Source organism: Fundulus heteroclitus, chromosome 9, assembly GCF_011125445.2.
Source record: "Fundulus heteroclitus isolate FHET01 chromosome 9, MU-UCD_Fhet_4.1, whole genome shotgun sequence".
NCBI lineage: Eukaryota > Metazoa > Chordata > Actinopteri > Cyprinodontiformes > Fundulidae > Fundulus > Fundulus heteroclitus.
Genome location: NC_046369.1, coordinates 17,218,649 through 17,245,269, shown reverse-complemented (window position 1 = coordinate 17,245,269; position 26,621 = coordinate 17,218,649). Strand labels below are relative to the sequence as shown.

Below are 26,621 nucleotides of genomic sequence, written 5' to 3'. Positions count from 1 at the left end.
TTAAAGCTTTTTTTTTTTTTTTTTTTTACTCCATGGCACCGTTTCACTTGCCTTACAGAGTAAAACTGTGCCCCATTCGCTTCAAAGTTTGCCAGCCATTTTTTACGCCTCCTGCCTCCCCCAAGCACCCTGCAGCCATGAATTCTGCTCACACTTTCACTATCGTTTGTGGAAAAAAACAGCCTTTTTTTTCTCCTTACAGTAATTTCCCAACGAAAGTATAAACATTTAAAATAATTATGAGGATGCATATTTAAAATGCATCTGGTGTAAGCCTTTACGGCTATACTCCTGTACAGGGTTTGAAAAAAAAATAAGCTGGCAGCGTATAGTGAGTACAAGTAACTCTTAACTTTACCTTGTGATCAGTTTGTTCCCTCCTTGCCTTTCACTCTAATCCTCCAATCACCTGCGCTGCTTGTAATGCAGACCCTGCTCTTGTGGATACTCCCCCCTGCATGCTCCCCTGACTCCACAGAAAGAGTTGTTCTGGGGAGTCATGACCATCTCAGATAAATAAGCAGCTAAACCTGTTTGCCTAGCACGACCATCCAATATTACAATGTCAAGTAATGATGACAAAGTAAACAACTATTAGTGGAGTGTGGGTGTGTTTGGACAGTATTTCACTGTCAGTCATTACAGACTAATAGCGGCATAGCTCTTCATTTGCATGTGACAAAATGTTTGCCCTGCCTGTCGTGTGCATGTGCGGAAGTGTGTGTCTGTGTGTGTCCAGCGTGAGTGCAGTGTTGGATTGGAAGGTTGGATCAAAGGTAGGAGAAATGTTCATTCCACGGCTCAATAAAAACTGGTGTTGCGAGTGTTTTAAACTAAGGCACAAAGTCTCTCTTGAGCGTTTGCCGACAGTTTGCAGTATCCACCGGAATACTCAGGCTTACATTTCAAAAGAGAAGGCTTCCTAGAATTGGTTTCTGATCCAATCCTAAGTAGAGTTAAAGCCAGTGCCCTCAAGCTGTTTGGATGTAAATCCATCTCTCTACATCTCTCCAAAGCTCTCGTCTTGATTGCTATTTGGATTCAATGCTACACGAGGGGCATGAATAAATGAGCGAAGCCTTGATCTCCTGCAGAATAAATGTTCTTGCAAGTATCACTTCAGAATACATCGGGGCAAATCAGCTTCCCTTTTATACTTCATCTGTGGTTCTATTGACTAATTTCAAAGCTAAAATACCTTTTTTAGTGTGCAAGTTTACATGAAAGTCTCTGTAGCATGTTATGCATGTGGGTGGTTATGGAGGTGGTCTCACCCAGTGCAGGCTCCCAGCTGCAGGGGTAGTGATTGGGGTTTGGGGTTAGGTGGGTGGAGTGGCTTGTCTGGTAGCATCTGCAAATAATTTGGAAGACTCAGTAGTGGGTGTGCTCTAAGAGCAGTCACAGGATCTTTAGCTGCTTGACAGTTGTGTTTCAAGGGTGGATTGGGTGGTGTTGTGAACAGGCACTGGCACATCTGTGGAAAATAGCCTTTTGACCCACTTGACATTGTCAGCAGATTGGGGTGTCGTGGTCTTAGGAGGGGTAAGTGTTTGCTTGGATCTGTTGGGGTATTGGGTCGGGAGGCGGTTTGTTGACAATGGTGGATCCCTTTCTTTAGGCTGGGGTCAAGGGCTGTAGGGTGGTCTGTCTTGCATGGTGTGGATGGTCTGTGGTCTACACTTTGCCTTTGGTATGTATTTGCCCCATGCTGCTGCAGTTTTACGTCTTCTCTATGTTAACAACAACATGGGGGGGGGGGGGGGGTTCTCTTGGGATTGGTGGACCACACAAATTTGTCTCAACCTTTGTGTACACTTGTATACAAAAACATACAGATTAACAAGCACACACTATACTTACTCTTGACAGAAGGAACGGTAATTAAATGCATGCACAAACCCAGTGCATCCAGTAGCTTAGAAAATGGAAATTGCAGTTGATGATGGTAATTTCTGTGTTGGTGCAATCAACACTATTACTATTATTATTAGTAGTAGTAGTAGTACCTTGTAAATCATTTTGTTTTGTTGTTGTTGCTTCCCTGGTCCCCCTACTCCCTTTGTTTTTTTTATCCCCTTATCTTTGTTGCCAGTCCATTTTGCAGCCTGAACCTCGTTCATCCTATCATGCCTTTAATTTTATAAAGTCAACTCGATGCAATCTGCTGGGTTCCCTTAGATAGAAAACCTTTTAACCAGTCTGTCTCTATGATTTGATAGAATCAACTTCCTAAAGTGCCTTGAGATGACATGTGTTGTGAATTGGCACTATATAAAAACTGAATTGAATTTAATTGAACTGCACAACAGTGGCGTATCCTATTTACCCCCTTTGCAGAGCAGATCTGCCACTGACACTGCAGTGCCAACTGTCCCACCGCAGTTCAGCCACCAGGATGGTGGCTAAACTGAAATTGTCAGGAATTGAACTATTTAATGTTAAATGTTAAACAGACAATAGATTGAACCCCTTCTGTTGGCCCACACAGAAGCACACAAAGCTGGTTATTTATAAGCCATGCATTGTATGAAAAGCAGGAACACATTGTTCTCTTACTGTTTTGAATTGAAAACTTAATGAATTAATAAATCCTGGCAGCAGAGCCATTCCTGACTGACAAAAAAGCTGGACAATGAAGCCCACAGATGGTAGTAGGGAACACTGTCTCTGTGTGTATGCTGACAAGTCATGCACTGATGAGTCCATTTCTTAATTGCAGTGAAAACTTGTTTTCAAATCTGGCTCAAGATGTTGGGTTATTAATTAAAAAGCATGCATTCCCTGGGTTTGCTTGGTAAACAATTGCATGCCACAGAGTAAATCTTAATAATAAATCTTGTAGAGACATGTGGGGCATAATCTTTGTCGTGTTGACAAGCTTTGAGTAAAACAGGTGCAGCTAAAGTCAGTTTGTGATCGACCCACAACTGGCCATTTGTCACCCCTGAGGGCCCTGCATGTGCTCATTTTTCTGCTAAGCCTATTCTATTCCTGGATCCAACCCTTCACCCCCATCTGGTAGAGTCACCACAACTCCAGGTATGATTTACAGCGCTACCCCAGCATTCTCTAGGCACTAAATTACCTGGATTATTGAATTTTTATGATTTTTAGTGCACTACTTTGCATTCTCCTCCAGCGCTGCTGGTGTATTGCACGATATATGATGATATAAAGCATGCCAGCAAGTTAAAATTGGAATTATTGGATTTGACTGGATTTTATGGCCGTGATCCGTCATAACAGAATCCAGTGCCAAGTTCCAAATTAAAAGGATGTGATATTATTGATATGCATAAAAGCAGTGGCCTTCTGGGCCACCTGCAGAGGTGTAGGGTTTTTTTGCTATTACAGTGATGTAATAGTGGGATTACTTTTTTTTTAAGTCTGCTTTTTTGCTTTAAATAGTTTTGACGATAACTTGAGATGGCCTGTGCAATGCAAGAGTCAAAGCCTTGGTCCCTAATCGTTCTCACCTTTCTTCAGTTACACTACTGCAAAGAATACACTCTCTAATGCGACTGCCTTTAGTACAGATATTAGGAGTTTGGCAGTTTGCCTGGTGTCCTGACACTGAATGAGTTAACCATCGATGAAAGCATATAGGCAAGAAATAGAGAAAAGGGAAAACATAATTTTATGTGATACTGCAACAAATAACGAAAAAAAAAACAATAAATGATAGGTATTCCAATCACTGGCTGCTTCATTGTTTGAGAACGAGTTAGTTGGTCGTTTAGTCTACCTCACACACTTCTGTGGCACTACTAACATATCAGTAAGATACATATGTTGTATGTAGTTAGCAAGGCTGCGCTGCTAAAAAACAAAATGACGATCTGTTGAAAAACTGGTACAGAATCTTGAATGACTACTGACTAATAACAGCAAGAACAAAAATATTGATCAGCATAGCCTTGTTTTTAAAATTCATGCCAAATGTTAACACTTGTCTTTAGCACTTTTAACTCAGCTGGTTATCATATGTTGTCTCAACAGTTGTTTATGGATGGAAAATATTTGTGATTTTGGGACATATGGTGCGTCCAAGGAACGGAAAAACTCCATCTTGAATGTCAATGATTGATGTTTAACATTAGTGGATTGGGTGTACCAGCTCAGCAGTTGGTGCATTGTTGCCAAAATAATAGATATATTTAAGCAATTCTGCAAGAAAGGGTTGATTTAAAAATGTGCTGTTACTGATGGTAAATGTTTCCTGAATGGGAAAAAAATTAAAATACATTTCCTGCATCAATCTTCATGTACAATGAATCAACAAAACATCCGGTATAATTATATAATCAACCACTGATTAAGGATTCCTGTGTGGATTAATCACATCAGTCAATGAACCATTGGAACCTGCTGCTCAATTGGGATCAGTCCAGTCTGTCTGGTAACTACAAATTAATTGGATGGAATTTATTTAGCTTTATTTATTCGAAAGATAACCTTTTGCCAAGAAAAAGCCATAAATTGTCCCAGGCTTACCGTGTACACTGGATATAGATTGCTCTAAGCATTGTGGAGTCTGATGGTTCTATTTGGGAACATTGCCATATTGCATAGGGATTTGGAAACTCATCACACACCTCCTTATTGTCTTGTGTAGTGGATAAACACCTGGAGTGCCTAACACTCTGTACAGGACTTTATATTTGCTAATCCCTTTTGTTGGCTCCATCTAATTTACTTACCAGGATTATAACAACTTCTCACGGAGAAGAGTAAACCAAATTAACTATAAAAAGGAAATCCTTTGAGGCTAAAAGTGAAAAATCACTGCTCGTTTTGGGAAATAATTTAGCCAGGTTGTTGGAAATAGAAGTGAAATAAGAAAAAAAAAATAATGGTTATATGTTCTCATTTTGATCCCACCCCCCCAAAAAATACTAATATGTATTTGTTAAAGCTTTCAGGTGTGAGGTATCAAGTATTGACTCACCTGGCTGATCCGCTGTGTTCACTGTCCTGGTAACTGTACAGGACGACAGCTAGGTCACCCTGACACTTTGAGAGGCTTCAGATAATCAATGGTGCTGCACAATGACACCAATGGAGGATTACGAGGACTCGCTAAGCTGCTGTCGGTCAGCACGCTGCATTGATTTTGTCACAGTTGTTATTGCCACGTATTTCTGGGGCTGTTGAGTTTGTTGCAATTTTTTTTTTTTTTTATCTCCCCGTTTCATTCCTGTGCTTTAAATATCATCCAGGCCCTCACTAATACACATATGTCTAAAATCACTTCAATATGATTTTATGTAGGAAAAGACAGCTCTTCACCAAAACCTCTGGTGGAGTCTCTAACTTGCCGGTAATGCTTACTTCTCTGAAAAATACATACAAATTCTGAAGCAGTTTAAACAGACGTGTCAAATCTCCGAAACAGCAAATGGTTAGCAGTATTAGTTGGATATTTCAAAGAGACAAGCACAGACACAGTCATCCGTTCAAGGTCTCCTAATGCCCTCCTCCACCTCCCCTGCGTGGTGTCCAACATTTTACAACGTGATAAATGAACACAAAAAGCTGAAGCATCACCTATTGCTTAAGTCACTTTCTCAAGACCTTGGCATTATTCAGCTGAGCCAAAGAAGTGGAAATAGCTGTATAATTGGCAGAAATAGGAAAAAAGTGGGGAAAACAACAGAAAACCAGGCACATGAGTGCGCTCATTAGGATGCAAAGGGAAGGCTGGTCGAAGGGCATCCATCATCCCAGAGCACGCTGTCACTTTGTTATGCTTCTCTCACATGATTATACACAATACGTACAAATTCGTCTTTGTACCTTTTTTTGCACAGTTCTGTCGAATCCTACCTCATTTATCCGCGGCGACTTTCAGGCTGGCAGGAAATGCGGCTCACACACGGGCTCCACGTTCCACTCTTTTAATTAAAACCAAGCCTATCTCAAACAAGTATTACGTGCGCCGCGGTGCTTTACCATACCTCAAATGCAGAGTCAAACTATGACTGCCTATTAGATGGATTTGCTGTTGTCTGAGTTGTGATGGGAGCTACCAGTTTGTAGCCGTGTTGGGAAGCTGCTGCAGCCCAAACAGAGGTCATCCATCAGGAACATCTTCAGATCCAATTGAAAGAAGAGGTTTGCAGGCACGTAGCCAAGCCTTTTTTTCACTAGATACAGACCACATCTCTGACTATCAGCTCGTTCTGAAAGGCTCATTGTCAAGATTTTATATAGTCTCTCTCTCACTTTCAAACACGGCTGGGCATTTCACTGCTGAATAGAGGAGTGACCCGAACGGTGTAAAGTTTTTCTATGTGGCATATGCTTTCAGGAGGAATATTTGAAGAATGGCACAAAGAAACTTTGATTTTATTTTATTTTTAAATGCATCTCTGTCTGCTTGGATGTTCTGAAAACTTTTTTACTTTTTAAAGCTTTGGATTGGGGAGTCAAGTTTACCCAGTATACATTTTCAGATCTAATCCTTTTTTTTTGAAAATAATTGGTTCTCCTTCTTACTATAGATTTTTACTTGGAAAAACAGCATATCATTGTTTTATATAGTTCTGTGGGTAGTATAAGTCTTCAGTACCTTTAAGTTTTTAAATGCAATCAATTGGGAATTTACGTGACAAATAAAAATCTGAATACTGTGATGGGGTTTTGTGTTCCACCCCCTCTTTAAAAAATCTATGTAAAAAAATCAAGCACAACCAGTAGCTCCTCGAAGTTGTCTAATTGGTACCTTTGAGTCCACCTGTAATTTCATCAGAGGTGGGTACAGTAGCCAAAAATTGTACTCAAGTAAGAGTAGTACTACATCGACATATTTTTACTCAAGTAAAAGTAAAAAAGTTGTCAGCCAAGAAATTACTCAAGTAAGAGTAAAAAAGCATTCAGTAATAAGGCTACTCAAGTACTGAGTAACTAATCATAACAGCTGATCATTTAACATTTAAAAAAATGTGTAATCCGAACAGGCAAAAATATAAGGTTGCGTGCAAATTCTGACATTTTAAAGACAAAAAATGCTCTAAAGACATAAACAATTTTCTAAATATGATTTTTTTTTCAACATTGAACTTGAAAACAACACTTACAGCAGCTAGCATATATACAATATATATGCAAAGTACTTCCAGTGACAATATTTACTGTTTACTGTACATTCATTTGACCTCCAAATGGCTCAATGAGTCCAGCAAATAGAGAATAACATTAAAACAACAAAGCTTGTGTACACATAAGAAGTTTCACTTCAATATAAACTCTAGGTTTTTGTCTCTCTGGTGCATTTTCGGTTTCAAACAAGTTTGTTCTTTATTCATGAAGTTGCTCACAGTAAGTAGAGTAGCCAGAAATCTTACTCAAGTAAGAGTAGCGATACTTGAGAAATAATATGACTCAAGTAAAAGTAAAAAGTACAGTGCCGTGAATCTACTCCTAAAAGTACATTTTGCCCAAAATGTTGCTTAAGTAAATGTAACTGAGAAAATGTAACTGGTTACCACCTCTGAATTTAATCTCATAATAAAACCAGCTGTGAAGGCCTTAGTGGTTTGTTAGAGTACATTAGTGATCAAACTGATCATGAAAACCACTGAACATATTAGACATGTCAGGGATAAAGTTTTCATTGTATTTAAACCAGGATTTGATTCGAAATCCTGGTTTATATCCTAGGTTTTGTACATCTCATAGAGCACTGTTTAATCTATCATCTGACAACAGAGCGACCTCAAACCTGCCAAGACATGAGCGTCCACCTTAACTGACCAGGCAGGGAGAGCATTTTTCAGAGAAGCAGCCAAAAGATTTATGGAACCTCTGGAAGAGCCGCAGAGACCCACAGCTGAGCCGAGAGAGTCGACTCAGCAGGGCAACTATTAGACGTGCACTTTACAAACCTGGCATTTAAGGAAGAGGGGCAAGAAGAAAGTTATTGTTGAAAAAAACACATAAGACATATGGTTTAATGTTTGCAACAATTCATATAGGGAGCACAGCAGACATGTAGAAGAAGGTGCAACTTTATGGCCTACTTGCAAAATGCTACCTATGGCGGAAAACTGGTGAGAATTGATGGGGAGGCGGATGTTAACATTCCAGCAGGACAGCAACTGTAAACATACGGCCAGAGCTACAGGAGAAGGGCTCGGTGAAAGTCAGAGAATCTGAGAATCTGTTGCAACATTTAAAAACTGTGAGCTATTTTTTGCAAAGAGGAAGGTGGTTCTGACATTGCTGAATGTGAAAAACACATACAGGGTATAAAAACTTTTGCAAGACCCTTTAAGTTTTTATTCATGTCAGACAGTTTAGGACAGGGGTGTCCAAACTTTTTGCCATGGGGGCCAATAATGTCATGTAGAAAGAACTCAAGGGCCAGAAAATTTAAACCATTTTTTTTTTTATCAAAATGTCCAAAAAAAAAATTTTTCTTCTTTTTTACCGGCTCAACAATAAACTACACACAAAAAAAATACTTTAATGAAACAAGTATATTATTTTAGATTTGAAACAAAACAAGATTCTTGCAGGTTCGCCCAGCAAACGGTATCCTAAATCATTTGGGTTGATCATCTTTTTCTTTTCTTTTGTGTCTTTTCAGCAACCAGAACAGGACTGGGCTCGCTGCTGCTTTACTTTGCCGAGTTAAATAAATGGGCGCACCCAAGTTTGCTTATGGGTAAAAAGTTTGCGGTCTAATTTACTGTCAACTTAAATTCAAAGCAAAAATATGTCTGAAAAAAAGACTTAAAAATATATTTGCACCTTACATTTTCCCTTTTAAGAAGATTTTAATTTGTGTCTTTTATTTTTTTTTTGAAAGGCCTTGTATCAGTGAAAATTGGCCAGTGTTTTTTAAAAGTGCATCGCCTCAATCATCTGAGCTGGCAAAACCTAATTTAGGCCTTTCTTTAACTGTGATTGAGGGCCACCCAAAATCATTCAGAGGGCCACAAATGGCCCCCGGGCCGGACTTTGGACACCCCTGGTTTAGGACTTTCTGTTTACCAATTCCAATTTAGCATTCAAGAGTTTTTAATATCAATAATATCAATGAAACTCTAAAGTACTATCGTCATTATCATGCTAAAATGGTTTTGATTTGCGTCTTTACCCACTGTGTTTTAAACTAAACAAAAGTGAGTTTTTTTTTTTTTTTTGTTCGTATAACATCAGTGCCTTAAATGCTTTGGAAGCATTGTTTTTAGAAGCTGTGTGGATGCTTAATGTACTGAAGGATGCCGTTGCTTTGGAAACTGCCCATATGCAGAGCTGCCTTCATGACACTGGCGAAGAGATTTACACCACATTTCAGCACATGAAAGGAATCTCATTTGGCATTCAAAGAACCTGTCTCTACCAGTCAGTCTTTGAACTTCCATTAAGCCATTTATCACCATGCTGTGCAATTCATTTCATTCTTTTATACTCTAAGGAAGGATGCCCTTTTCCTCTCCTCAATTCAGCATCTGTTGACCCTGAGCGTTCAGTTTATTCTACACAAAATGTACAGAGACCAGAGTGTCAGAGGTCTTGAAGTCTAACACACACTCTGTTCTTAATGATATTCTTTTACAGACAATAGAAAAGAATTGTCTCCCTATTACTAAGACTTTCTCTAATCTTTTTTTTCCTCCAGTTCCACCGAGTATCCATGAAATGAAGAGCCACGGAGTTGGTTTGGGGCGCACAGCACTGCTGCGGTGCGAAGCTGCTGCTGTGCCTTCTCCAACCTTCGAGTGGTACAAGGGTGAGAAAAGGTAAATCTCGTTAGGTTGTTTGTTCTGTCATAACTTGTAATTGGATCAAACTTGTGCATGTCCTCTGGATGTGGCTTTTGTGTTTTTGAGCTCCAGCATGGCATAGTTTCAACCCAAGAGAAAATACACAGTTTATTAAGAGGCAACAGGTCTAGCAGGAGACCCAGAGCATCCTGCTCCCCAGTGACATCCTCCAGCTCAATCTGGGGGATCTCAAGGCATTCCTAGGCAGGACGTGATATATAGTCCCTCCAGCGAATTCTGTGTTTTTCCCCTTTGCATCTCCCAGTGGGACGTGCCTGGAAAGCTTCCAAAGGGAGGCGCCTAGGGGGCATCCTGATCAGATATCCAGTACAAAGTGTTAATGAATAATACAAGCATACTGGAAAAGTGACATATGCACTACCGAGACTGGTGGTGCAAGGATTTAAAAAAAACCCCAAAAAAAACTAAGATTGTCCATGATGTTTTTCATTTTATGAAGAATCCTTATTTTCACAGTCATCTCCAAATGTTCTTGATGGGGCTCCAGAACACAGTCGGGCTTCTTTTTAAGCTTGTTGATCTTTAGGTCAATTGCTCTGATGCTGCTACCCCGACAGATGATGGCAGGGAAAAATCATACTCTCCACAACAGACTTATAGAAAATCAGCAGCATCTTACTGCAAGCCCTGAAGGACCTAAGCTTCTTCAGGAAGCACACTCTGTCCCTTCTTGTAGACAGCTTCACAATTGCGTCTCCAGTTGGTTTTCCAGGTGAAAACTGAGGTATTTATGTGCCTCCACTTCCTCCTCCACTTCTTCTCCCTGTATGGTAATAGTGTTGGTACTATTCCTGTTTCTCCTTAAGGGAGCAATAAGCGAAATTTCATTATTTTAAATAGAGAGACCTAAAAAATAGGTTTGTGAAGAAGTAAAGGTATCTTTAGATGGACTCTAAAGATACCTTTCTCTCTGTGTTGTTTTCCAATCTCTTGTTTACATAGCCAGGCCAGCCGCTCATGCACATACGCCACACACTATCAGGTAGGAGGGTGCACTTATGCCAGTGCCCGAGCCCCGGAGGGGAGAATTTTGAAAAATAGTCTCCCTGATGTATTTTGGAAGCTTTCAAGACAGGTGATTATTTAAAGAATAGAGTCAGAGTGCATGTTTTAAATTGATTAAAAGGCAAAAAAAGAAGTGAATGATCAATTCTTCAAACACAACCTTTGTTTTGTTTTTTTTATTATTATTGTTAAAACATTATTTTTTCACATGATGTTATCATGTTTTAACAAGGTAAGGTAATCTCCATTTGCATAAAATTAGTTCAATTTGAATTACTAGCACCACATAAAACAGATCAGATTAGGTATATGACAACTTACTAGCTTCAATCAGAACACCAACAATGTTTTGATCCGGGTTTTTCGCGCATGCACGCCGGACTGGTAGTCAAAAGGCGAACCCAATGGCGGACGAAAACAAAGAAAAAGACAAGTTCTCGGTGTATTTTTGTTCTTTACATAACTCCAACTCCACGGTGATAAGCAAACTGCAGGAGGTCAGTCACACACTTAGTCATGGCCATGATGTCCTCTCCATGTGGCTGGCACAGTGCATCCCAGTCTGTTGCCTCAAAACAACCCTTAAAGGCTTCCTGTGATCATCTTCTCACAGTTCTCTTTACTGCAGGTGGCCTTTGAAAAAGAGGCTTATATTCTGAGCAGATTAATCAAGATTCTTAGCTAATTTTTCAAGAGGAGGTCTTGCTTTAGAGCTCTATGAATCATTTGTATTAGCATAAAACAAAATTTGAGTCTAATTTTTTCTAGTAGAGCAGGTGACAAACTGTTGAAAAGTTGGAAGTGTAGCATAGAGTGAGGCATGATTAAAATCACCAGATATTGCCACATACGCATGGGAATGCCGTGTGTATAGCTTAGCATCAACTGAGTTGATGACATCACATGTAGTGTAGGCAACAGCTGATGGTGGATGTAGACTTTTGCCAAAATTACACCAGTGAATTCTTTGGGCAAATAATATGGACAAAAGCTCACTGCTAACACACTGATATCCAGGCTGTGGAGATGAAACTTCACAGTAACATGTCCTGGATGACAACATCTCTGGTTCACAAGCACCGCTACTCCACCACCTTTGCTCTTGCCGCCCTTCTTTAAATCTCTGTCTGCACATATGGTCAGGAACAGAGACACTGGAGTAAGGGATATGCAGCCATGTTTCAGTGAAGCACACAATACTGCATTCCAGATATCCTGGCTGTTTCCCAAACATCTCACATTGCCCACAATGATCACACTGCCCAAAGATCTCACATTGTCTATAATGATCAATGGAAGCGATGGCTTAATTATCCTGCTGCTTTCTCCTCTTCTTGCTCCTGTTCTGCATCCTTGTCACCTCCTTTCAACTCCTCTGGGATTTGGGGACATAGTGAAAATATAATTTCAGCTTTTGTTAATCAGCTGCTCCCGGTTATACAAAACCAATTGGTTGCTATGGTTTTGCATCATAACAAAAGTCCCAAAAAAGAAAAAAAAAAAAGCAGCACGGTATCCAACACCAGTTGAGAAAACCGTTCAAAAACAGCAACCTTATCCACAAAAAGGAGGAATTGAAGTTCCTTAAAAAGAATTGCAGAATATAAACAACAGAGCTACTCAGATATGCAGCTGCCTTGAGCAGTGCAATTCTAGAATGCACTGCTCAAGCCATCGGAAAAAAAGTCAACCATACGCACACTAACACCTAATAGAAAATTTTAGTCACCAATTAATCTTTTATAAGTGTTTTAAGAATATTCGAATATTTTCCCTGGCTACCCAGGGAAAATGCCCTGGCAGAACATGAAACATGGTGTGCTGCCCACCCACGCCAGCATGCAGACAATGATGAGATACCCAATGTGTTCAAGTTTTTGTAACTTTAGTATGAAAGCATGCTTTTTTTTTTATTGTTTCAGATCAGCTCAGATTTCTGCTGTTTAAAAATCTTGAGATTATGGCATAAAAATGCTTGGTCTTGAACTCCCACACTTTCTTGTAGAGTTTGAATATTCCTCCTTTTCTTGCACAGTGTTTTTTTTTTTTTTTTTTTTTGGGTAGTCTCGGGTCAGTTTACTGTCCAAAAATATGTGCTAGGTTTAACTGGCCTAGTCTATCTGTTTGTTTGAAACCCAAGAAATGTAAGGATATCTGTGGAAAAAAAATGATCTGCTTAAAATTGTATTAGAAGTTTTATTAGATCTTTTTTTTGAAAAAAAAAAGTTTGCCAGTAATGTTTAACTGGTATCTGACATGTTAGGTTAATGCTTAATTTGGTAGAAAAGTTTTGTTTAGACTTTTTCAGCTGTTGTTTTTTTCCTCAGATATAATGCATTTGTACTCTCGTTGCTCATGTCTCTGGGGAGAGCCCACCGAGACACGCCAGCAAGAGTCATTTGCACCTTTTTTCTTACCTTGCATTCTGATAAAATGTTTGCAGGCAACTGGCTTAAATCATTTGTGACACATACATCAATCAGTCTAGATTCAAGTGTTAGTTCTTGAATTTAAAAAGCAAATTATACCTATTACCCATCATTTACCCACTCCTAGAGAGCACAGTTTCAGTCATCAGCTCACACTGTGCTAATTGTAATTATGGGGTGGATTCAATTTATTCAAATTGCGAAGGAGGCAGGTTGGCATAATTCTGGTCTTTTCTTAATTCAAGGACTCGCTCCTTCAGTGACTTCTCACATGGCTAAATTGTGATTTCTTCTTCTACTTTTAATCACGCCCAGAACATTAGTGAGAGGACTCGGGTACAGAGTTACAGATTTCCTCACAACCCGTTCATTGGGCAGATGAAGTAAAAGCTGCGCTTTTGCTCCGTTTTGTGCAGCTTTCCTTTTAGTTTGTCTGCGTCAGACATATTGTGACAGTTTTGACAAGTAAACGTTTCTCTTGGTGTGTCATTGCTTTCATTCTTTGAGTGGAAGTGGGCGAGTGTTTGTGTGTACATCTGTCTGGGTGGGGAGCTTTCTTTCACCATGAAAGGGGGAAGCATTGACTGGTCTGATGTTAAGCTAGTGATGGTGCGGAGCACATGCTGAGATTTTCAGAGAGCGTTAAGCTAAACTTTGAAGGGGGTCGCAGGCAGAGAGGCAACAACAGATTTTGAAGATATTGTTGGAAATAAGGTCACACGTAGAGTTTTGGCTCAGAGCGTCTTACAAAGCAGCTTTAGCCAAGCCATAGCTCCTGGCAGGCCACCGTGAGGCTAAAATAGAAACATATCTACTCCGTGGAGGATTTTAGAGGTTAGGAATAACAAACATGAACTAAGTTAACAAAATGAACTAAAATAATCTGATTAAAATATGTTGCATATGCCTTAATGCTGTAACTTTTAATCTGTTCAGGCTGTTAAAGGGTATTACCATCAGAAGTAAACAGATAAACGTGTCTTGGCTTAAATAGTTGAAGCCATATATTTACAAACACAACAAATAAAAAAGACGTGCATTTTTTATTTGCATAACTTTGATTCCTCCTTTGGTACAGTTCCCACATGCCGGAGGATGGGAAGTTCATCTGTACAAACAATTATTCACAAGTCCAGCCAAACTATTGTTCAGGAAGGAGATGAGTTCTGTGTCTTGGAAAAGTGCTTTTTTTTGGTGCAAAATTTACATATCTGCATGAACAAAATGAAAAGGCCCTGTGAAACCTGCAGCTAAAGCTGATTAGAATGTGTCAGTATCCACAGTGTGGACATGGGCTGAAAAGTCATTCAGTGAGGAAGCAGCCAGTATCTTACAGAAGAAACAAGAAAACAGTATACAGTTTGCAAATGGACTTGGGCACAAAGAAATTTTTGGAGTCATGTGTGTTGGTCTGGTGAAACTGAAACTGAAGGCCAAAGACACCAAGGGAAAGTTTGCAAGTCAGAGAGCACCGCCTTAGCTGTAAAGTGCAGATGTAGCAGTATTATGTTGTGAGAGTGTTTTGCTGGAGGAGGGACTGGTGCACTTTACTAGGAAAGAACTGCACATTAGCCAGGTAGTTAAAGTCTAAGCACAAATAGTTCCTTCAAAGGGACAATGACTCATGACACAAAATGGCAAAAAGACAATAGAAAAGATCCTTGCCAAAGCTCTGATATCAGTCCTATAGAAGGTCTCTGCGTAGATTTGGAAAGGTGTTTGTGAGCAAGGCTGCCTTCTACCTCTCCTAGCAGACGGTTGGATAAAGCTTTTAAAAGGAGATCTAAAATCTTTGACCCAAATTAGTTTAAAAGACAACTACAGTTACTAACTTTTGAGATATTAGAATTGCTAAATACTAGCTATCTCTTTATTCGTCAGATGGAAGTGTTTTAGTACTGTATTACAAACTGACCTGGAAAAAAAGGAGCTTAATATCACACACTGAGGAAAATGGTAAGTGTCTGTTTTACACAGTGTCTGTAAATGCCTGGTTTTAGCGGTATTTGTTATAACCATGTGCACCTGCAGCAAAAATATGAGCAAAATGTCAGGTGGCACCCCGCCACTTCCCCTCTGGTTCTTTCCACTCTTGTCTCAGTCCTTCAAAAGCCTCTCTCCAAGGCAGACACGGCCCGCTATGAAATAAATAGATGCGCTGAAGAGGGCGGTAATGATGGAAATCCACTTAAGATGACATTTGCTCCATTCTTGGCTCGTGCCTCTTTTCATACTCGAAGCTTTGTGTGCAGGTGAGAAATCAAAGCCTCATTTGTCGCTTTTACGTTGGTCTTTTCAGGATCATTAGGGGCCACGGTATTGACATCAAGAGCCTCACCTCCAGATCAGTCCTCACAGTGAACAACATGACAGAGGATCGTTACGGGAACTACACGTGCGTCGCCATCAACAAGCTGGGGACGGCTAACGCCAGCGTGCCTCTTATTCGTAAGTTTTCGTTCTACTTGCTCTTGGCTGAGTGGCGTGGTCGAAGCGACGGAGGGCTGAAAAGTATCAGCTCTCAAGTGTTTTCTTTACGTTTCCTGCCAAGCCAGCTAAACCCAGTGCAGCAGCTGGGTAAGGACATATTAGCAGTTAGTGTTTGCAGTTTTGTAAAGTGTTGTGTGCTGTGGTTGCAGAGTCTGCGTGGGTGTCTGCTTTGAAAGTCTTCATCTGCATGTGTAATGGATGAGAACACCACCTGAAAGCAAAAAATTAGCTTTGGTGTAATGACATGATAATTATAAAGAAAACTGCAAAGGTTAGAACTGCTAAAATCAATGCTAAGTAGTGTGGCTCAGATTTGTTTAAAAAAATGTCTGGGAGTCGAGGCTTTCGTAATTTCCAAAGCTCCGCGAGTTCAAAAGGGGCCGAAACATCAGAAGCCGTGCTGCGGGAGCGTCTGTGCTAAACTGTGCTTTCATTTAATGTGGCTAGTGAAGCATACTTGCATACTTGCAAGAAAAACAATAGAAAAATATCTGCTAACGCCACAAAACAGACCAAAAAATGTCCAAAACAACAGTGTTATGCATCAGTTTGAAGAGTTTTAAGCCAAATCAGATGACAAAGCACCTCACACCAGATATGAATAAAAAAAAAAAAAATCTGAAACGAGAGGCATTTCGGTGCCGTTATTTAATCTATTGTTGAGGCAATTGTAATTCAAACACAAATATAGCATTGATTTTACATGGCAATTTTTTCAGGAGCTTTCTTGCACTTATTTAAATTGCATTGCATTGACACAGAAAAATATGTTGTGATGCAGTTCAGCATCTGTCCCCAGACTTTTCTTTGTATCCTTTCTTTTACACTTTCTTGTCAGGACCAGGAATTGAGCTTTTATTTGTGTCGTGCAGTGCTGGGTTGTGCCTGAACATTATTCTAGACTTCTGTAATAAAGGTCTGGTCGCATTGTGCTATGGTGGATGCACGCAGGAGGCTTTGGATTTTTTTTTTCCACAGAGTAATACAGGAGTAGGCAGCCAAAACAACTACTTCTGGCTATTTTTGGAGGTAGGAGGAAAAAAAGAAACACTCAAAAACTCCAATTGTTGTGTGTTAATAAATAATAATACCTTTTAATTCAATTTAATACATTTATTCCAGTAATTCAATAAAAAAAGGAAAACCCATATGTTGATTAATTACACACACAGTGATATATTTAAAGCTTTTATTTCTGTTTATTTTTATTGTGATTTATGGATCATGAATACCCCAAAATTTGGTTTCTCAGACAGCTGGACTAATACATAACGGCACAAAAAATGTTGTGTTATCGGTTTCACAATTATGGGTTATCCAGGTAGGCAACAGATGGTGAAGCTAATAAAACTGGCTTTTCACTTAGCCATAGAAAGTTGAGTGGAAGGAAAAACTGTGGTAGAACAAGGTGAACAAGCTATAGGGAAATCATAGCTTTGACAGAAACAAAGCCCATTCAGTAGTTTGAAATATATATTTACAAGGACAGCAGCTGGAGTCAGAGCATCAAGAGCCTCCAAACATGGACGTATTCATGGGGTACAAATGGTAAATTGCTTGTACTTGTATAGTGCTTTAACTAGTCTTGACGACCTCCAAAGCGCTTTACACTACAGTTCAGTCATTCACCCATTCACACCCTGACGGTGGTGAGCTATGTTAGTAGCTACAGCTGCCCTGGGAGCGAGGTGAGGCTGCCATACACCAGCGCCACCGGGCCCTCTGACCACCGCCAGCAGGCAATGTGGGTAAAGTGTCTTGCCCAAGGACACAATGATGGAGACTTTCAAAGCAGGGGATAGAACCGGCAACCTGCCAATTACAGGCCGAACTCCCTAACCTCTGCGCCACCATCGCCCACAAGCTCCCATGTCTTGTGTTACATCACTCCTGAATCAGAGACTATATCAGAAGTGCTGTACTTGAGTGTATGGGGAAAATGGACTGGATTGTTGCTCAATAGTTTAAAGTCCTCTTCAAGTAAAGTAAGGTGTTATCGAAACCAAGCTGCCAGAGTGTTATTTTTGTCACTGTATTCATTAAAAAAACATACAATGCACAATAATTATCATAATTAGGTCTGTTGTGTCCACGGTCTAGAATTCATAAGAGCACATTTTAACTGCAGTCACTGGCATGTAAGATGTAAAAAAAAAAAAAAAAAAAAAACTGGATTAAAGTGGAAATGGACAACATCCAAGTTCCTTACGGTCAAGACAGAAGTTTTCACAGTGAGTGAAAATCTGGGGCGCCACGTCATCTTCTGGTGATGGTCCAATGTTTTCTTCTTTTCCAAGTCCAAAGGCTGCCCAGCACCTTACAGGACATTTTAGAGCTTTCCTCCTCCGACAGGCCTTATAGAGATGCTGATTTCATTTTCCAGCTGGACTTGCCACCTGTCCATACAGCCAGTCTATCCTTTATGGTTTCATATATATATATATATATATATATATATATATATATATATATATATATATATATGAATCCACACCATTATTACAATTAGCACAGTGTGAGTTTTACCCTTTGGATCTAATTACTGAAATAAATTATATTTAATATACTGAGATGCACCTGCTTCTTAATTTAACATCCTATCAACATTACCCACTGACAAGGTGTTATTTTTGTGACGGCATGTCACTGGCAAGTTTGATCTTTTCATTGAAGCATAAGGTTCTCGGAGTTCAGCTGGAAAATGCAGGAGGCTCACTGCACTCCTGCTGGGATTAGTCATCCCTCTCTTACATGGCAGTCATTTCAGTGCTGATTGAGGTTATTTATCAGCAAAATCAAAGGAAATTACAGGTCCACACAGGACTCAGCCTGATACTTAACATCAGAGATAAAAAGAAAAAAAAAGAAAAATAAGAAACAGTGGAACCAAGGTAGAGCACAAAATGAGTTTTTAAATGTAAAAAAAACAAACAACAAAAAAAAAACAGTACCATAGAGAGTCTGTAATGGTGATTGTAATTCTTCATCCTGATTAACGAAAAGAATAAAACGGTGCTCAAAGTTTTATTCTTTTCCTTTGTGCTGCAGCAGTTTATTCGCTGATCCCTGCTGCCACTGATGGAAGTCTTTACAAACCACCAGGTGTAAAGTGCTCACTGCTGAGACAGGTGTGGTCCTCAGCTTTATCGTCGTGGCTCTGCACAAAATCAATGCTCTGAACATCAGCCCCTGCAGCCCTAACCCCCAGAGTTTGTAAGCATCCTCATAGCACCCAACTGCACAAGCTTCTTAACGTGACTCTTCAGTCCAGCTAACACAACTCACATTATCAGATTATCTGCATTCAACATCTGCCGTGCAGATCCTCATACTCTTCCATGGAAATATAGAAAAAACATTCAGGAGGAGCTAAAATTTGTTTGCAAACTCTGCTTTCAAACAAAATTATCCTTATCTTAATTTTTTTTATCTCTTTAAACACTATAATGGGGGGGGGGGGGGATACTGTAATCCTAGATCACCGCTTGTTTGTTTGTTTGTCTTTTAATGTATACTCCTAGCCCGACTGGCCAAAAACAAATTTCACCACAGCAAAAATGCGGTGACAATAAAGAATCTTTGAATCTTTGCAAATTAAGTTGATACATGAAAAAAACTTAAACTAATAGGGCTTGTAACATTCCACAGAAGTGAAACCAGATTAAAAGCACTCACCTCTGGTGTATTAACGAGGATTTACGACGCACTAAAAGGATATTGAAACAGAGATGATCAGTAATAGTTTTTCTGTTGAATCAGACATCAAGTAAAAAGTGCTCCAACTATTCACATTGATTCCTCTGATGCTTTTGCTATTCATACAAGGTGCTTGAAAGCAGATACGATTTTTTTTCCCCCCCAAAGCTTCAGAGGTATTTAGAAAGTGCTTGCAGAGTTCTAGTCATATAAATAATCTTTTTTGAAACCATCATAGGCATGTACAGACTAAGACAGGATTGGATTGTATGCAGTGGGTGATCACAAGCATCTAGGACACCGTCGTAGCCTGGCCTACGGTATTTTTCAAACTCGGACTCCAACGCTGCGGCGTTTAGTAAAGATATCGTTAACAAAATTAAGATCAAAATTCAAAAGAAGAACGCCCCAGGGTAAAGTTTCTCTCGCAACAATTCTAGTTCGTGTTTATTTTACCACTGTTTTTCTTTCAGCCCTTAAGCAATAATTTGCATGTGCAAATCTGAATTCATTGCATTATAAAATCCCTAGTCTGTATAAAAAAACACCACAAATAGAGTTTTTTAAAAGTCTCCGTTTGAGTGTTTTCTTGCCAAAAACTCATTATTGTCCACTATGGGACAACAATGAACCCCGAGCACCACTGTAACTTAGCAAAAGAGTCTCTTCAGTCAGAGGGGGCTCAGCGCAGACGGCAACAAGAGATCCTTCCTGTTTGCAGTTGTTATCTTTGATTGTTTGAAGACGCTTAGACAATGAGAGCTAATACGCCTACATTTCTTTTGGGATAAACATTGATAAAGCAAAATTGCATTGTGTAATGACAAATTATCTGCAAACTATTGTTCAACCCTCAAACCAAGCAAGACAGTGACAGTGTTGTAACAGGTGACACCGAGTGTTGGTCTTTCCTCTCATCTTGGTGGTGGGATATAGTGATAAGAAGGTTTTATGCAACCCAGCAGTACCTGGAAACACATTTTTTTCACTGTGCTCCACTGGAGCGGTTCCCTGTGATGTCTTTTTTTTTTAACGTTTGACTAGTGGCTACTTTTTTGAGGACATCTTGTTTTGATTTTTTTTGTGTAAGGTTCTCATATTTCTGGGGATGCAGTTAGGCCAAGAACAACATCAAGTTGAATCATGCCCAAACTTGAATAAACAGTTATTATCGCCATGCATCTGTAATTTTAACAGTTAAACTGATTTAATCATGAACAAAGCTGCCGGTATCTTTTAATGTTTTTTTTTTTTTTTTCCCAATCTAGATGTGTAAACAAATTTTTTTTGATTGATGGAATTATCAAAACAACCAGTTTTCCTCCAAAATGAAAAGCAAGTTTATCGAAGTTTTTAATTAAATTTTTTTTATCAGCCAATTTTGAAAATAATTGCATGCCACATCAAAAGTCAAAAAAAGCAACGTTACCGACTGCATGAAGCCCGCAAATTAATCAAACATATGCAAGTCAGCAGGCATTTATTAAAAGAATTTGCTTGTAAGTTTTTGTTGTAAAACAGTAAGCTAGAAGACAGGTCACCACTTGTTAGAAGTCATGATATCTTTGTTGTAAGGACGTAACTTTGAGCTGGTAATGCTTCATGGCTTTGAACAGGAGCCACGGGGTTTAACGACATCCTTCGGTTTTCTCTGTTTGTCTGCCCTATAAGAAAACTACCTACAAACAACGCTTTTGCTTTTTAGCCTTTGAAACTAAACAGTGTGAGGTCGTGCTACTGTAGCTTTAAACTTCCAGCACGAGCTCTTACGTTTAACTTTAAGCCGTGCTCGTTCAGATGAGCTGCTATAAGAGAGGGGAGGCGTGTGTGCGTGCGTGCGTGTATCTCCAGCTACGTTGAACAAAACAATTCAGGTTAAATCAACTATGATCCAAATTAGTATATTTACGAAAGAGGACTCAGCGGCTTAAAACTGGACAATAGCTTTGTCTTTTCTTTTCTGTGAAACCAATAAACCTTGCAGAGGGTCCAGATGCTGTTTAGCATCACCTGACCTGGACTACTCCAAGACTGTAGAGCTCATTACTCTGTGAAAACTTAGAAAACATTTAAAACTTCATTTTTAATTTTCACTGTACTTTTTTTCCTTATTTTGTTACAGGATCTTTATAATAAACATTGTTTTTCTCTGATACAGCAAAGACTTTTACAATTTTACAGCTAAAGATTGTCAATTTATTGTATGTAACGGAATCCACGTAGCAAACATCTAAAAGTCTTTTAAGATATTTTTGTAGGAGAACACTTTGGAGGCTCAAAGAATATTCCTCCCCATTAATACATATGTTTACAGATTCTTGAACTTCTCAAGTATTTTTTCCTTGTTTGCGGGCTACAACTGTATGTTTACTTCGTGTTTTAAAATCTCTGCCTTGTCAAATTGTTTCATTATTTCATCCACCTGCTGTTCCCTCTGAGCAGCGAAGGAAGCCACAACAGTGAAGGGGAACGAGAATTTGGGAACACATTTCTCTCAGTGTTCCAGTGTGGATGCGTACAACAATTTATTTTAATGTATTCAGTGATGAAATATGAACAGGTGAATTAAAATATTCACCAGTTTATGATACTCCCTCTGATGGTAACGTTGTCCCTATCAGGCCAGAGACTGAGAATAGATACAAAAAAAATAAATGTCTGTAGAGTTGGCTATTTCAAAGGAGCACTCCATTCCCCTGTTTGAGTATGCACAAAGAACATCAAAGGCTTCCCTCTGATTCTCAAATGGATGATCTAAATGTGACACTAGCAAGAGCTCAAAGGCAGAGTAGTGAAAAAAGAAAACCCTGAGAATCGGTAGAGGAGGCAGCTTCCTGAGCTGCCGTCCCCAACTTCTCTCGCTCCTCTATTCCATATCTTTATCTCTCTGTCTGTCTCTCTATCGGGGCTGTGTCTGATTCTCTTATCTCGCACTCGTGTCGCTCTTTTTTTTTCCCTTTCTCTTTCTCCCTTGTCGTTCATTTTTCCTCCCTGTCATTCTGCTTTCCTGTCAAACATGCAATCTGACATATCGCCCCGCTTTTCGCTCTCATGAGCTCAGTTTCTCTCTCGTGATCCCCACAAATGGAAGAGAGGCCAGTTCCGCTGTTGCTCTTAACAAGAAATGGCAAGCAGTCGCCACAGAGCAGCCCCGCCGCCACGGCGGAGCAAATAATAAACACCCAGAGGTAAATTTAGCCATAGAGAATTTGAATTGCTGTTTTAAAATGAGTCAACGGCTCCTGATTATCAAGATGCAAAAGGGGAAAGAGGCATGCATATTTTATAGCTCATGATATATTGAGGTGACTTTTAAGTAAGGGGATTCCAGCTACCAAGGGATGACATTTCTCAGCCTCCATAGAAAAGCGGCGAGTGCTGGAAGGGAGGCTCTAACTAATTGTTGAACCTTGGATTTAAGAGGAAGAGTTTAGCTTACATCCTGGCCGTGGAACAGTGGACCAGATGCTTACCATCATGGCGCTGCATAGGGCGTTTAGTGGTACAGGTCCCTTGTGGTTGTATAGAAGGCCTGTTGAGTTATTTAGTGGAAAGAGCTACAGACGCAAAGGATACCTAGATTGCTTTTAAGGGTCCTTTGAATTTGGTCCTTCAACAACCAAATTAAGAGGTGTGTCTGCATCCTTGGCACAAATTCCTTCTTGTTCAGAGTTATGACTGGGCTATTATTTGTCACAGATTCTTTTTGAGGCGTTCATGTCAATGATTTCAAAGTGTAGTAAGAGAGAATGGTGTGTCATCTGAGAACCTTTAGAAACACTTCATGAGACGCCAAGGGGACTCTGAAGATCTGGTACTGTTGGCATCTTTAAGCCATAGCCTGTGGCATGCGTGGCAGGGTGCATTGCTCACGGCGGGTCAGGGGTCAGTACCTGCCTCAGAAAGGGAGATCGGTTATCGTAATGTGTTGTTAGCGCACTACGATAAATTACAATGGAGTAGACTCCTTGTTTGCATTAATATAGGCACTTCTATTGTCTGATGTGGTGAAACCGAAAAACTGAGGGGGGGGGATTTGAAACTATGTGGACACTACAATGGGAAAGTAGGAGAGTACAGAAGAGAAAAAAAAAGAAAGAGAAGAGGTGAAAGAAAGAAGAGATAAAAGGGAAAGAATGATAAAACGTCTTCCGTCTGCTTCATCACCTGGAAAGAGAGAGATGTAAAAAGAACAGCACAACACAAAAAAAGAAACCAAAAAGTGAAGCTCTTAATTGACCAGTCGTTGTACCTTCCGACTCTCACCTATGGCCAGGAGATATGGATCATAGCCTAAAAAAAAATTAGATCTCCGTTTTGGGTTGCTGAATAGAGCTATAAGGTGGCCCGAGGTTGGAGTAGAGTCACTGCTCTGTATTAAAAGGAGTCAGTTGAGGCAGCCTGTGCACCTGATAAGAACGCCTGCTCAGCACATCCCTTTAGAAATGTTTCTTGTCCACACCGCGCTTGGGGGACGCTATCTCTCCGTTCTGGGCTGTGAACGCCTTGGAGTCCCCCAGAATGAGCTGAAGAGTGTTGCTGGGGTTAGGATTGTTCAAGTATTTCTCTTAGACTTGTTGGATTTTAAAATCGCAACACGATTGTGTTGCTTCGTGATTAAAGAAGAGTATTTTTTTTTCTTTTGTGTTGTGAGGTCTAGTTTTGATGCATAAGGTGTTACTGAGATTTGAAAAGTAACACAGTTTCAGTAGTAATTCTCACCAAAAAATATAAAGGTAAATGTATACCTCTCCCCAAGCCGAGACTCACAAAAGTGATATATACATTTCTTGAAACATTTTTGTTTTGTTTTTTGAAGGGAAAAACATCTCTGAATGTTTTCTTTTCTTCATTTTTCCTCTCCTTGTTTACCATTCTGGGTATAAATTGACTGAATTTAGTGCTTTTCTAGTCATACGGATCACTCAAAGCACTTTAAACTGGAGTCACACTCACTAACGCGCACATATAGGCAGGTAGGCAAATTGGGGTTAAGTGCTTTGGGAGGAGATGGACTCAAACTTACAATCTTCTGATTGCAATACAACTTATCAACCCAATGAGCCCCTAATAGTTACCCCTTATAGGCTGCTATATATTCAAAAATAAAAATAAATAAATAAAACTGCTGTTCTCTTTACAGTCTGAATCATCTTCTTGTTTTGACCAAATAGAATCACCTTGCATTAGTTCAGAAAATCACTTATAATGCATATTTTACAGCAGACCCCTCATTTAAGCTGCAAAACATCTGTCCCTAAATTTTAGCAGATTTTTAATAAACTGAACAGAAGTGCATCAAAGTACATGCTGCCGGCTGGTGTGTTTATAGACAACAAAACGGTTGGAGTTCTTAGTTTTGATGAATTTAATAAACAATGGAAATCCAATTTTTTAGTGTTTGAACTTTTGATCTCATGAAGGGAAAACTAGCCGATTCCGAGTTACAGTTTTTATTATGGCGCTCACAGCTTCTGAAGCTGTGTTTGTTGTTAACTTCATTGTCAGTCAGTTCAATTAAACGAGAACAGGCAGTTTTCGTTTTAGTCGCTTGTTTGTTTATAACTCTCAAACTGTTTGAAACATAATGGAAATGTAATTGCAGTTCATAAATTAGCAGAGTTAGAGGAAATTGTAGTGTATTATGTACCGTTCTAAACAAACCTGAACTAAACTTGCCTATTCTAAATGTGGATTTACTAGTTTGATTGCTGAAATGAAAGGATTTAGGTGTCAAATCTATGTTCTCATGTATCACATATTTTATTTTTGTGGGTTTCACAAGTTGCTTTGAGTTAAGCACATTGCATAGTAAATTTGAAAAAGACCAAGCCTTTATCAATTGAATCATTCTCCTCTGCAAATGCTCGCTGACCCGTCACAGTTTCTGCTTCTCATGCTGGACAATTTAATTTAGATGTAAACAGTAAATCGTGTCCCTCCTATCAGTCAAGCTGCAGGTCAGACACCAAGTCACAGTTTGCTAGTCGCTTCTCAGTTCTGTTGATCTGCTGATGTTGTAGATCATACTATATTTAGTGATTGTCCAACTTGTCCTTTCCAGTCTGTTAGAAATGGCTATGTACTTTAATTTTGATGTCTCATCTTTTATTTGCAATCAGCATGACTTCTGGGAACTTACGAGTGATGTTGCGCTGCCAACTGCTAAGTTTGCTTTAGCGTTGAACTGTGTATTTGTTTTGTAATTTGTGTAGCCATTTGCTGTAGAAAAAATACACAGTAGGTTTATGCAGCAGCAGTATTTTTTATAAAAAAAAAATATTTACGTTGAGATCTGATGAGTGCTTGCTTTTGCCCCAACATTCCAGATTGTTTTATCTTAAGGCTGTTAGGTCTGTTATCTTTTAGCCTCTATGTGCTACAAATCTCACTTAGCTCACTTCAGTTGTTAATTATTGTCACTGTAAGATCTGAGAGACCCTGCATATAAACACATGTTTTTTCCACCAAGTCTCCATACATTGTTACACCCTCAGATCAAGATGCTATTAGTATCGTGCTGTAAATTCCTTTTCAGCAAGTCGATTTTATTGACCTATATCTCAGATAAGAAGGGCACTCCAGCATTAAATATAAATTGGAGCATGCTGTGGTTTTTCATAAGATTGGAACATTGTAATGTAGCCTTTTTTTATTGAATTACTGTAATTCTATTGTATTCTTTTCAGTTTATGTAAGGGCAGCCATGGTGGTATCTGAACCCTGCTTCTTATTAGAATCTGTTTAAGACCGTGCATGTTGCAGTTATTTGTCTTTTATCCGGATCATGACTGAGGTTTATAGAGATGCCCCTTTAACAACAGTCTTTCAGATAAAACTGTAAAACTTTGAAGAGTCAGATCTTTGACACAGAGAACTGGATGATTGATGCCTGTTGACTGCAGGGGGGGGCGAGTGGTAATAGTCTACTTGTAATAGTCTACTCAAACTCGTATGTATTTTTTTTTAATAAGAATATTCTTGAGCTCAGAATAACCCAGTTTTATGAATTTTACACAAATATATTAAACATCAGTTAGAGATTAGATTTAGTTGTCTTCATGCCAACCTCTGCTGTTGCTGGAGATTTACCCAGTTAAAGAGCCTTTATTTGAATACAAAATGTAATCTAATCTTGCCCGTGGCTGCCCTAAAAGTTTTAATATAAGATTTTGGTTAATAAATAGTCTATAGTCTTTAATTTTTG

The 26,621-nt window shown here is 39.3% G+C and overlaps 1 protein-coding gene across 1 annotated transcript in view; it reads left to right on the top strand.

Annotated features, from left to right (window-relative positions):
• The window catches only part of LOC105928627 (neuronal growth regulator 1), a 252,113-nt gene that overhangs the window by 175,844 nt on the left and 49,648 nt on the right, over window positions 1-26,621 (top strand). Inside the window, exons 7-8 of the mRNA XM_036141664.1 lie at window positions 9,629-9,749; window positions 15,528-15,676. Of these exons, the coding sequence (XP_035997557.1) occupies window positions 9,629-9,749; window positions 15,528-15,676 (270 nt within the window). The remainder of the gene's footprint in view (window positions 1-9,628; window positions 9,750-15,527; window positions 15,677-26,621) is intronic.